This window comes from Fistularia commersonii, chromosome 36 (genome assembly GCF_037954325.1).
Source record: "Fistularia commersonii isolate RoL2024-O1a breed Wild chromosome 36, RoL_Fcom_v1.0, whole genome shotgun sequence".
NCBI classification, from domain to species: domain Eukaryota; kingdom Metazoa; phylum Chordata; class Actinopteri; order Syngnathiformes; family Fistulariidae; genus Fistularia; species Fistularia commersonii.
Genome location: NC_141319.1, coordinates 3,911,573 through 3,925,179, shown reverse-complemented (window position 1 = coordinate 3,925,179; position 13,607 = coordinate 3,911,573). Strand labels below are relative to the sequence as shown.

General features: G+C 46.5%; 1 protein-coding gene across 2 annotated transcripts in view; it reads left to right on the top strand.

Moving 5' to 3' along the window:
• The window catches only part of cep128 (centrosomal protein 128), a 43,476-nt gene that overhangs the window by 12,772 nt on the left and 17,097 nt on the right, over nt 1–13,607 (top strand). For both annotated transcript variants that reach the window (XM_086143331.1, XM_086143330.1), the window contains exons 15-18: nt 3,532–3,720; nt 4,544–5,005; nt 6,297–6,461; nt 7,520–7,684. In XM_086143331.1, the coding sequence (XP_085999457.1) occupies nt 3,532–3,720; nt 4,544–5,005; nt 6,297–6,461; nt 7,520–7,684 (981 nt within the window). The remainder of the gene's footprint in view (nt 1–3,531; nt 3,721–4,543; nt 5,006–6,296; nt 6,462–7,519; nt 7,685–13,607) is intronic.

Genomic DNA, 13,607 nt, shown 5'->3' with positions numbered 1-13,607 from the left:
ACGAGTACAAGCAGGTTGGAAGGACTGGAGAAACGTGTCAGGGATAATGTGTGATAAAAGAGTATCAGCCAGAATGAAAGGAAAGAGGTTGATTCGCTGTGGCAACCCCTGAAGGGAGCAGCCAAAGGGAAAAGAAGAAGAATTTCAAAAGTTCTTGTTCCGAGGTGGGTTTCAGCGGCCATCCATCAGCACGGGGGCCAGCAGACGGGGACTACATTTACATTCCCTGGTGAAGTGATCCGATGTCATAGCGTAGTGCTGGCATTGAGAGATGACATACCTGCCCAGATTTTTAAAATTTTCTGCATCTATCTCACACACACGTCTCACCCCAGGCTGCTTCGAAAGATCAGTTTGGCCTTTTAGTAATTTGGTTGCTTGGTCCCTGTTTGGAGTGGATGTAATAAAGTCTTAGAACCAACAAAAAAAAAAAAAAAAACACTGTAGTGCCAATCATATTGACAAAGTAATGAGCTTTTTCTCGCATGGCTGGCATGTCGCTCTCTGTAAAAATATCCATTTGTTTGGTGTGACGATAAAGCATTTGAGCATCTTGTACGGAAAATGAACAAACACAAAAATGCGCAGACGACGCAGAAGTACTTTCAGTTAATAATTGTGAAATCTAATATTGCAGAACGAACAGATCTTGGTAATTGTAAATGGTCTCCAGTTATATCGGGCTGTCAAAGTGCTTTCACATTGGATTATGTTCATAAACCGGCAGAGGCAAAGCTACCACGCTAGGCGCTAACCGAACCGTCAGGAGCAACTGGGTATTCCCTGACACTTGCCGACGGGAGGAGCCGGGAATCGAACCGCCAACTTCGAGAGGAGTGTTGGTTCAGAGAGTCTGATTTAGAGAGCGACTGGCCTTTTTCAGACATCTTTGCCTGTCAAAGGAGGGAAATCAATCACACGTAATGACAGTGACCAGTGGACCATATGTGTTGGTAAACACACACAGCTTGAAGCCCCCGTGTCAGCGGACGGATGTTTTTTGCATCATGACAACTTTTGGGGGAAATAGTGAGGAAATAAAAAGACCGCTAACTCCTTTAGCGTAGGATCTGTTTTACGACGTGCCTTCAGCTGAGACCGTGAAAAAAATACACTCTGGTGATAGAGGGAGTCAGTCTCATCTGAATTCCCTGATTCTTTCCACATCTCAATATCAACAGGGCGAATCACTAAATTCGATTAAAGTGTTGTTAAACTCGCCAGATATCATCAACGTGTCTAGTTTAAGAGTGGGCAGGGGCTCTTGGAAAAACCGCATTCTGGTTAGCTCACGCAGCAAAGCGGGTTAAAATGTGACGATTCAAAAAAAAATCCTTTAAGGAATGAATCAAATGAAATACTGTACATGTGCGACGACTCTTGAATAGCCGCCGTCCCTTAATCTGGGCGCTGTTAACCCCGCTGGGCTGGCAACGCTGCAGCTGGTAAGGAATGGTAAATCAATTTTCAGCAATTGCGCCTGCTGCTGCTGCTGGCTAGTTGGACGAAGCACGCGCCAGCTGGCAGCGGCGTTAGCGACAACCATCTGTCTTTGTTGCATATTCTTAGCTGATTCTGACTCACTCCTATCTGCTTTGACTTTGAGGATATGTTTCCGAAAAATGCGAGGCATCCGGTTACGTCAACACTGAAACGCGATTCTCCTAGCCGCAGCCTTGAATCGGGCGGATGGCGGAGCAGCACAGCAAGCAGCCTTCCCCCCCCCCGTAAAGGTTCTCGGATTTTCTCTGCAAGCATTCACGCATGATTGGGAACTAGAACAGAGTTTTTGACTGGGTAGGTGCCGTGAAGCTTTGAGAAGATCATAGAAAACGATCACTAGAGGATGTCCAAGTAATTTATTGGGCGTTCCATGAGGAAGAGGCTTTGCACAAGATAATGAAAGGGGGACCCTCGCCCCCTCTTAAATAATAAGCTCCATAAAAAGAACGATTCCCGACGGAACTGTTATATCGGGTAGTCTTTCATGTGCTGGTGGGACTAATAAGTTGACACTTGTTTGAAATGTGAAATTTTCCCGACAAATCAGACCCGCTCACCGCTCCAGATATCTGCCATTAACGTAATGCATCGCAGAAACGTGCCGTCATATTCATTCAGTCAGCGACAGAGAAGACATATGGTGGTTCTTAACCTGGGTTCGATTGAACCCCAGGGGCGAGTCCATCTCAAGGGTTCGGCGGAGGTCAAGACCCACACCCGATTCATATAATTCGTGATGACACGAATGACACGATGACACCTGGCCGTCACTGCCTGCACGTGATCACGCCACATAGCTTGATTTATTTGTGCTGCATGTTTTTTGGTGCGCTCAGTAGTCGACTTGTGACTGTCGTGATGGTACGTCGCGCGATTTCTTTCTTGATATTTTAATCCCTTCATACTAGCTATGACGAATGTGTACAATATGGATTCACATGTAGAACAGAAAGCGACGGGAGCCTAACTTCCTGATTAGCGATAGCAAGTTGAACAATTCTAGTCTGGCATCGGCAAAACTAAGGGAACACTTCCTTACTCCTTCCTGCTCGTTATTATGTTCTTGTTTTTGGGTGAATCATGTTTTGCTGGTTTTCTTCTTTGAACACAGTGATGCTGATGCACGGTTCATTTTGTGCACCAATAAAACATATCTTGAATTTGAATAAAACACATTTTATTTCTCCAATAAATAAGGGTTCGGTTAATGCGCATGTGAAACTGGTGGCGTTCAGTACCTCCAGCAAGGTTAAGAACCACCGTGCTAGGAAATACACACAGCTAAACGATTAGCAAAGCTAGCTATAAAGCAATACAATTTGCATGCTTGTTAGTGCAGCATACATTAGCCTCATCTTAATAGAGCGGGATGCATCTGGGCTCGACGTCTTTGGTTAAAACCGTTGTCTTAATGTTCTATTTTCTTCTATCTAGGAAACTTGCATTGAAACCAATGTGTTAATTTTCATAGGCTCACATTGTCCGGGTACATATTGCAACGGCGATGACTTTGATGCAGAAAGCGCTGGTCGCGGTACCGTTCCGACGTCTCCCCCCGTTCGAGCCGAGCGAGTCACCTCCAAACACACAGTCGGCAGCGCCGCGCCTCACAGACGCATCGACAGACTCCCACGCGGCGGCACTCGACGTGACGGGAATTCATTACAAAATCATTTCTGCCCCCTTAATGAATTAGGATAGAGAATCAAGTGCTCAATTAAATGATTAGGGTCTAAGCTACAGCGGCGTCTCAGCAAATAGCAGCCAAAGCGCAAGTATTAGAAGCAATCTGCCTTGAGCAGACCTGACCGCTGTCCCTTATCGGGAAGCTGAGTGCGAGCTTTTTCCTATCGGCGCTTGAGCTGCTACCGCATATGTTTCTCTGCCCTGTCTTTCTGTCACTCTTTTTCCCCGCTCTCATCATTATTGTTAGGGCTTCTCTTTGTACACCGTCGTCCTCCCACTTTTCATTTGTCACCCTTTATCCCCACTCCCCTCCTCCCGACACCCCGTCCCGCCCCACCCCAGGCTGTCGGGGAAAAGGAGAGCTCCCGCGCCCAGCTGAAGGCGCTGAGCCAGCAGGCGGAGGCTGCCCACAGGGAGCTCGCTGAAATCCTAGGCCGTCTGGCCCAGCGCGAGGAGGAGCTCCGCCGCAAGGACGTGGAGCTGTCCGCGACCTGCCAACGCCAGCTGACACTGGAGCAGGACATCCGGGAGGTGCGGGTCAGGGTCGACCGTCCATATATAGATGTTCCGTTTCAATCGGCGGGAAACAAAATCAGTTTTTTTTCCCCCATTTCACCGATCCTTTGTTTGTGTCGTCAAGGGTAGGCAGTCGCTTGTTTTTGCGGTATGTTTATTCAGTGCACCCTCTCAAAAAAGTCAGCGTTCAAGGTTCTTCAGTTGTTGAAAAGAAAAATAAACATTTTCACAAAGTTACTGAGCTTCCTCAAGGATATAAGCATCAGTAGTTTCTTCATAAATTATTACATTACATTACATTACATTTGGCAGACGCTTTTATCCAAAGCGACTTACAATAGAGGACATAGGAACTGCAAATACACTTGCAAATACACGATGCGCAGGAAATATACAGAACAGTAAGCTTGGGTTAGTGAGTTTTTTTTTTTTTTTTGACAAAGACATACACAAACGTACACACACACACACACACTGCATAGCCTAACTTGGTGCCTAACCTGATCTGGGGCATCAGCGCAGTAAAATGTCCTGAAAAAGAAAAGTTTTTACCTGTTTCTTGAAGGTTGAGATAGATGATGCTAGTCTTGTTGCTTCCGGAAGTTTGTTCCACCACTGAGGTAGTAGAACTGAGAACAGTTTTGCCTGAGATCGCTTAGAGCGAGCAGAAGGTACTGCTAGTAGGTTTGTATTAGAGGAACGCAGCTCTCTGCCGGGAGCATAAGGTCTTATCATTTCGTGCTTGTTTTGTGGCTAGGAACTAGATTTTTATAAACATTTCATTGAAATGAGCTGAGAAAAAGGTTACCGGGCTTATAACAGACCCCCTGACCTGTAGGCGAATGAGACCTCCGCTGCACTGAAGGAGGAGATCCAGCACCAGGCCAACATCCAGGCGGGTCTGAGGGAGGAGAACCAGCGGCTGAGAGAGCGAGCCGACACGCAAGACCTCCGCGGCCAGAGAGATCAGAGAGCGCAGGCCGAGCTCCACGTCGACCTGAAACAAGCGGCCGCGAGCCGGGCCCAGATCGCCCGGCGTCTGGCCGAGGAGGAGAAGGCCAAGAAGGAGCTTCAGGCGACCGCCGGGGAGCTGCAGGCCAAGCTGGCGGCGGCGCTGGAGGAGCGGGCTGCTCTGCGGCGGCAGCTGGAGCTGGAGAGGGAGGTGCACCGGGAGGAGCTCGGCAACATGGCGGCGACCGTGGAGGGGGGCAGGGCCAAGAAGCACCGGGAGTTGCAGGACATGCTCTCGCTCTGTCGTCAGGAACGGGATGAAATCAAGACGCGTCTGCAGGAAGTCAAAGTAGGTCTCCGTACTTTTTTCAAACCGGTCGTACGCAATCTGAATATCGGCCTGAGGTGGCAAACCTGGCGTGCGTGTTATCATCACGCGCCAACCAAAACTGATATTTTTGATGTGCTTGCGACACAAATCCAACCAAGCATGGATGACACACACACACACACACACATCTATTTGAATTGGCTAGCGAGACACAAACATGCAGAGCAATTACCCTCATCAGCCGGGACCGCGTCGTCCCTGGATACCGGGAGCTCTTAATGGTGCGCGGCGCCCTGTGGATCATCGCGGCCATTCGCCGGCTCCAGGCGTGAATATTTAAAAGCCCCGATATCAGACCTCAGAAGCCTCATCAAGAAGGCAGTGAAGATATGGGACTGCACTCCACTTAATCCCCCCCGGCACCGCGCCCCGGTCCCTCCCGCCAATATCTCAGACGACGAGGCCTCGTGGGTCCATTGTTTCTTAAGGGGCATGGTCCTCCCCGATACGCTTGGGTTTAGCCCATTAGCCGCACTGAACGGCATTAATATCTGACATAGTTCATTGTAATGGTGTCATTTCCGAGCGCGGCGAGGACAAGGGCGTTTGCCGGGATGTTTTTAAGTGCCGGCCCGCGGGTGTCTCACAGAAGCCCACCTCATATTCACAGAGCGCGTCCACGGGCATTTATTACACTTTTTACACAGTCGGTTGTCGAAAAAAAAGCTTGAAATAGTGTTATTTCCCCGTGCTTGTCCTCTCTCCCCCGACTTCTCCTACTCTCTATCTCCCCCTCCACTGGCTCTCTGTCTTAATCCGGCTCTTATTGCCTCACTCCAATTTTTAATTCTGCATTTTCCATCTGCTTCTCTCCCCCGCCTTTCTCCGGTCCTCAGTCATTGTCTTATAATTCTGCTTTATTTTCTCATTTATAAAGGTGCCGTGTGTCATAATGCCTCACGTAGAGATAGAAGATCCTACAGTTCGGAGATTTACATTCAGCGATTCTCTGCGCCCATTATATAATATTTAGTCCGGGGTGGGGGATGTCATGACGGGCTGCCGTCGCCCCGTAGGTGCCAGACTTCTGATCTTTCACACATCGCCGGGATCCGCTGATGAATTTGACGCCTTGTCAGATTCAACAAGCTCACCTTACGCCGATTAAAAAGCGGGCTCGAAATTTTCAACGGCCCGCTCAACATTCTCCCCGCGCTTTTTTTTTTTTTTTCCTCCCGCGGCCGGAGATATCCACGGGCCTCGACCGTTTCCAATTACCGCCCGTGTAAGGAGTCTGCTCTCCGACCAGGCAGACGCAGCGGCGGACAAGAAGCTCTGCGAGGCGCTGCGCGTCAAATTGGACAGGATGAAGGACGAGTGTGACAAGCTGACGGCGCAGCTCAGCGACAAAGAGGACGACTACACGCGTATCCAAGACAAGTATCAGCGACTCAAATCAGAACTGGATGATGAAGTAAGCCCTCCCCGTTTTGCATCACGTGCAACCCAATAATAATAGACACACATAAGGAACCGATAGACCACAAGTACTGCCTGTTTGCACTTTGGTGTGTTTACAATGATCAGATTGTTGTCAGTGGTTAGCCGTTAGTGGTTAGCCGTTAGCGGTTAGCGTCCCGATGGTCTGTGTGAGGTTTGCATGCTTTGCCCGTGCTTGCTGGGATTTTCCTCCCGCTGTCCAAATCCATGCAGGAGGTTCATGGGAGACACTAAAGTGCCCAGATGTGTGAACGGAGCCGAGATAGGCTTCAGCAGCCCGGCGATCCTGAGCGCATGATAAACGATACAGACGTTGAGGTCATTTACGCACCATACTCAAGGACCAGCGTCCCTTTTTTTTTTTTTCCCCCCTATCACTCAGATCAAGGATATCAGATAAGATAATACTTTATTGATCCCCATCGGGGAATGGCACAGCAACACAGGGCAAGAGCACAGGTAACTCAAAGATATTTAAAGTCAGGTTACGCAGTCAGTTAAATCTAATAATGATTGAAAAAGCCGAGAGCTTTCCAAACCAGCCATGTTTGAAATGGAGCTATGATAATGCAATCTTTTGTTTCTTTTTACAGTAGAAGTGTATTCACTACCCTATTCTGATTGATTGCTGGGGCTCTGTGGGGGGCCGCGGTATCGACTCGGAGTCGTGCGAACGGGGAAAAGGGGGACTCTTAATTATATAGCGAAGGGTGCTTTCTAATCACGGAGACAAGGCTAATGATCCACTGTCTCTCTGCAGCCGTGGTAACTTAGTTCCTGCGCCGCGGACGAATCGATTGACCGCATCTCGGCAGAGACCCTGAAAGTATCGACAGCGGAAAAAAAAAACAGAAAGGTTTCTTAACTAGGCCTGTTTTAAGTGAAAAGAAAAACGGATCTCATTCCCAAGGTTATGCGTGGACTGAGTGTAATTCTTAAGGACAGAAAGGGTTCTTTCAGCAAGAAATAGGGAAAAAAAAAAAGCGACAGCATCCAGAGTGACTCGCCCTTGCGCTCTCGCATCCTCCACAGGTGAGGTCGGGTGAAAGGGGTCGTGAGTCGGAGTCAGAGCTTGTTAAGCTGCGGGAGAAAGTGTCGCGGATGGAGGCCGAACAGGAGTCGGTGCTCACCTCTGTAGGCGACGGGCTGGACGCCGCCTGCCGCGGCCTGGCGAGGAACGACGACGACAAATTCCAGGTACGTTAACCGCTAACAGCGAGCGATCGTCCTCGGAAACGAACGTTCCCGGTTGGTCCCCGCTCCTCCAAGTGTGTCGATGTGTTGCTGAGCAATACACCGAACCCCAAACTGCTCCCCTGGCGCCACTAGACGGCTGCCAACTGCTCATGGGTTCATCCATGATGGATTAAATACAGAGAGGAATTTCCCGCAAGGGATTAATAAAGTATAATAAATAAAAATAAAAATAAAAAAAAACATGCTTAAATCCACTTTATTTTTATATCTTTCTTGATAGCTTCATTTAGCTCCCCCCTTCCCCTCCGCAGTGCACATTGGTGCAAAAAGAGAGCCCAAATTTAAAAAAAAAAAAAAAAAAAAAAACAGAAAAGAAGATTACATGATTCATGTGAATCCGAGTCGCCTAATCGTGTCCAGAGATGAATATCGCTTTAACCGAGAATTAACCGTCTCTAAGGAAATATATCCTGGGTATTTTTTCCCCGATTTTTTTTATTTTTTCAGCATCGCAACTTTTTTCTGCATGTCTCATATGTGTTTTTGTTTTGTTGTGTGCAGTTGATCGGGAGGGAAACACTTTGTTGTTGCGGCCGATAAGGACGCCTTTCTTTTTTTTTGTTTGCTGGGGTAAAGAAGCAGCAATTGTGAGCGAAAGTCAGCTTTATTCTCAAAAGGATATTGATATCCTCATGTCCCTGGTTCTGTGCTACGCTGAAACTACCCATGCATATACACTAATAGCTTGACTTACGAGATCAATTCTTTCCATGGCCGAGCTCCTACTCGATTTATTCATATGTCCGATGAAATTTCTCCAATGAAATGAATTGAAATGCTATTCATCCCTTCCAGCGGCTCGTTTTTGTTTTGTGTTTTGAAATGAGAAAATGTGTTTTATAGATACAACTAAAAATGTCTACAAAAATTACAGTGCATAATAAAAGAGAATTTAAAGAAATAAATTCACCTTGAGAATCAGACGAAGATGCCGGCAGCAGAGGAGGAGATCATTCTTTATCTGGCTTACTGGCTACATACTTTATGCTACAATGTATTGCTAAATGTAACTTGCACGCTTTGCTACACTTTATGGCTAAACTTCATTTATTGACGGACTGAATGCCGCTCCTCTTTTCAGATGACTTTGAATGACTCTTCCAATGCCTCGTCTATTGACGTTCCCTCCGTCCGCTACAACAAATCCCCGTAAATGTCCTTTACCTTCTTGCAGATGATGGTCTCCGTCACAGTGCCTCACCAAAAACGACTTCTCCGTCTCTCAATTGACAAGTCGACAACGGTTCACGGCTCGCTCGTGTTTTCATGGTTTTAAACGCCACTCCACAGATGGCGCTGTCACACGGTCATCCCTCTCGCTCCAAACTAAAAGTATCAAAAGCAAAAAATGAAAATTATGAAATTGCTGCACTTGGAAGTCAAAGGGTGTGCTGTAGTTGGACGCATTGGGGACACACTCATAGTTACTGTAACCGGCTTGCATTGGCGTGACAGACAGTCAGGAGGCTCAGGGTGAAGCGATGGGGCACGGCTGCATAGCAACCATTTACTTAATGAGGTATAAAAAACAACTTATTTCTTTTAATATTTAGTAACTGTGAATCACAGCTGAAGATCAACACCTACCTTGAACCATGTGCTCATAAAATGGACTAAAAGATTGTTTCTGACATACGGAGGCTTGCATTTCCACCTCTCACGCAATAAATTGAGCATTACTCGCTGCGGTGTTTGTCTCGGTGTAATCTGACCTTGTGCCACCACCGTAGCTGGATGTGTCCTCTCCGAAATGCTATTTGGCACTGGAATATGGAGAAATAGGGGATGGATTTAAAGAACTACTGCATTTTAACAGCGTTTGCATGCTGCTCGTGTAGTTTTGGTGGATAAACACAAGCTTAAGGGTGTTTTTTTTCAGACAGTGAACAACTGTCTTACACTGAGAAAACTTTGATTAGTTAAGGGAGGCTCCATGTAACCGACCGGCGGCGGCTACCAATGGATCCGAGTCAAAATTGCCGGTTCGATTCGAGTGACTGTATTTAGTTCGGCAGTCGCGCTTGAGCCGCGTCTAATCATTCAGCTGTTTTCAGAGACAGCAGGAAAGGTCATTGTGGACGCATCCCATCTTCTCTTGGACTGCGGCGCGGCGAATATCGACATCTCAGGGACTTTAGGGGGATAATCCTCTTGGGGCTCATTTGTTTGCGGTACGTGTTGGATAGAGGGAAAAAAAAAAAAAAAGTCAGAGTCAGTTGAAGTCTGGCAGGCGTTTATGCATGAGGAGTGCACGGATTTGCACACCCCTCACTCACTTCCTGCCCGCCTTTCAGTGAAAAATAAACCACTATTCTTTGCTTGGGTCCTTAAAGACCTGCTAGAAATTCACCGCGTTTCGTGCTACTTTGCAAAATACCAAACCAAAGCAAAGGGACGCGCGGTTTTGAAAATTCTGAGAAATGAAAAGTGGCCGAAATTGCGAAAGCCACCCTTGCAAAGAAAAAAAAAAGAAAGACGGCCTTCGTTTGCTCTCAAAACCCGCTTTCAATCTTTTTTTTTCTCCTCGCTACCTCCGCAAGCCGAAGTCGGTCAGGGAAACGCAGCCAGACCGTGCAAAGGTTGTCTTTTCACTTCTTGACTGTGTCTCACTTGTACAACGGCCACTTGACTCACAAGTACCAGCAAAAAAATTTGGAGGTTGTCTACCATAAAGTGCCTTTCTAATTTTAAAAGAGTTTAAAAAATAATCGACAAATAGGAAAAAGGTGGGCTTTGAAAGACGGGCTGGAATTAGACAGGAGGCCTCAGGTAGAGCACGTGTAGAAAGTTAAAATAAATGTATTCTTTTTTTTTTTTTCTTTAATTTCTTATTCAGTTGCTCTCCAATTTAGTTTTACACACAAACTTAAACACAGACAGTGCTGCCCTGTGATGTCTTCAGCCGCCGCACTAATTCGAAGCGATTCGGAACGCAGTGGGTGAATATTATCCGTTACCTTCACAGATTAAAAACAGAAATTAATTTTTGCGATCCGAGCCGAGGTCTCTACTCCCAGCCGGCGAGCGAATTAAACTTCTAAATCCTCTTCCAGATTCCTCTAGTGATTCATGCGTGTAAATCCCGTCTTGCTGGCATTTTGTTGCAAAACAAAATGTAGCATGGGGTGTGTACAGATGTTTTCTTTCCCTCTTCTGATTTATGAGCTTTATTCACTCTCTTTCAAACTCCAGCTCCAGTGGTTCGGTGTGTTGCCAGCCAAAAAATATATGCTTCACTGAAGACAGATCGTTGGTAGAACGCCCATTACAATGTCCGTGACATCTAATCCCACTTAGTGAATCTACAATGATCAACCGTAACATCAGGACCAGCGGCTAATATCGTCCAGTTCCCCCTTTTTGCAATTTAAACAGCCTTGAAGTAGATAAGGTGACCCCTTGCAGACCTCTGAAATGTGAAGATCTGTCTCCCAGACAGTAGCAGCAATGTACTTAGGGTCCTGCGCGTCGCCAGTTGGGGCCTCTGCGGATCAGGCTTGTTTGTTAAGCAGAAATTTACCCGGTCGCTGAAACAACTTGAGCTCATCGTGTGCTCTTCGAGCTGTCTCCGGAACTGTGTTTACAGTGCAGCGGGGCGTGTTATTCTGCTTAGTAGCGGCTAAAAATGACCAAAAAAACTAAATCGCTAGGACAAATCGTCACACTTTGCCACTCCCGGATGATGATGGGTTCTTATGCACGACATAGTCGGTGAACCCGGTCTGCCCCCGTTCGGTCTGGTCGTATGGATTTCCCCCTGTCTACTCCGGGACGGACAACATCCCGCCTCATCTGTAATCTGTCATGTTGAAAAGAAGTCAATTCTGGCGGTGATTGGACTAACAAGGGGGATCATTAGCACTCAAGGGAAGTATTAGGAGCCTCCGGGTTTCCTGACTCTGTTAAGGCACCGGCGGATCATGTGCAAGACAAGCAGTGCGCTGAGAATCTTAAAGAATCAGACTCAACAAGACTTGTTAGTATGCGGACTGATACGTAACTAACCGAGTGATTCGAGAAAAAGGTCACTTCGTCAATAGGAAACTCAGATGGCTTATCAGTAAACAAACCCATGACTACAGCTGGAAGAAGTCTAGACCGAATCTGAAGAAGAAAGATTAAGTCTTCCTACGGCACTGCATCAGACAAATTTCCCTGCTGTATCGGGCAGTTTAAGGGAGCTTGGGATTCAAACCAGGAACGTCCGGGTCCCAAGAAGACGGGTCGGAAACATGTCTTGTTAATTTTCTCTCCCTCCAACTTCCCTGTCTACTCCCTTCTCCTTCATACATTTGCAAAGCTCCGTATTTAAATCCTGCCCTCCGGGGGGGGGGGATCTCGGCATTCTGCTTTGCTTCACGTCGCATTGCCTCTGACGTTTTTTTTTAACCCGATTTCCATTCGAATAAAGCTTCACCTGAAGACAGACCCAACAATACACAAAGCAGCATAATCACGTCTTGAATTAGCGATGGGTTTCGGTGTATATTATTCATGTCAACACCGGAGACACCACATTCAGCTCTCATCTACTGTGGTTTAATTTTCAGATCCTGTCTTTTTTTTTTTTTTTTTATAGCACACGCTGCCTCTGACGGGAAGCATAGACGCGTTCTCGCCCTCCCACGCAGTCATACGTTCTACCATGTGGAGACGGAGATCTCTGAGCAGCAAACCCGCGCTCGCCGATCCCCGTTACTGCCACGGCGGCAACATGGGAGATTTGTTTGCTTGGATCTGATTTAAGGAGCGACAGCTTGAAACAGTTGCTTGACAGAGGCGCGTTGACAAAGTTGTTTGCCAAGATATAGAACTGAAAGTGATGGCGGGGGAAACGGTGTGCGCCTTTAAAGGCTCTTGGTTACGCGAAAATACGGTGCCACAAGGGTGTATTTGGGGGAAGAAGAAGACGAAAAAAAACGTGTGCTTCTTAATAATTTTGTTCTGTTTTTCTGGGTTGTCAAATTGTGTGTGAGGTAATGCTTGTGGAGGGAGAGTTTCCTTTGCTCCGCCACGACAGGCAAAATATTTCCAGATAAAGGGATTTGCATAAAAGGATCTGAGTGGAAATGAAGTATCTTTTGTTTATACTTGGACCAAAACATTTCGCTACAGTTAGCATTTACTTTGTATGTATCACGGGTGGTACTTGATTGGGAAAAAAAAAAAAAAATTAATTGGAGACTTTATGAATTAATCTGGATTAGTCATATGTTAATCGCATTTCAATATTTGACACCCGACCAAAAAAAATGTAGGTTAGTTTGATGGATGAATCCATAAACACGAGCTCACACTTCAGAATCTGTTTTTTTTTTCCCTCATCAGTCTACGACAAAAGAGTGTGTACAAGATATGTGTCTCTTCATCATATTCCATCTCCAACCGGCTGCTGGATTTTGGTTTGATATTGTCTTTTTGGACAGCAGTCCGTAGCTCTCGACGTGGATGGGGACATTTTCGTTCTGGATTTGAACCCTGATGTTTGTTCGAGTCGCTGGTTTTAGCAATGCCGTTATCTGCCGTGTCAAATTTAACATATTCAACCCGTGCGCCAGTGCAAAGCTAATAGTAGCATCCTGTGCATGAGCAGATAGCTAATATTGTGGACCTGTGCACTTGTACAAAGTTAACGTTACAGACCTGCGCGCTAGTTCCAACATGTTGGCCTTGAGGTGCTAACATAGGGTGGTGGTGCACCACCTGTGTGTCGGTAGAAACACCTGCACTGAGAAAATGCTTAGCAAATTATAATTAGTTCATTTTCTTAGTAATTTTTTTTATTATTAATCAATTATGAAAATGAAAGTAAGTTCCGGCCATATATGTATGTATGTATAAATCCGCATACTGCATGACAGCC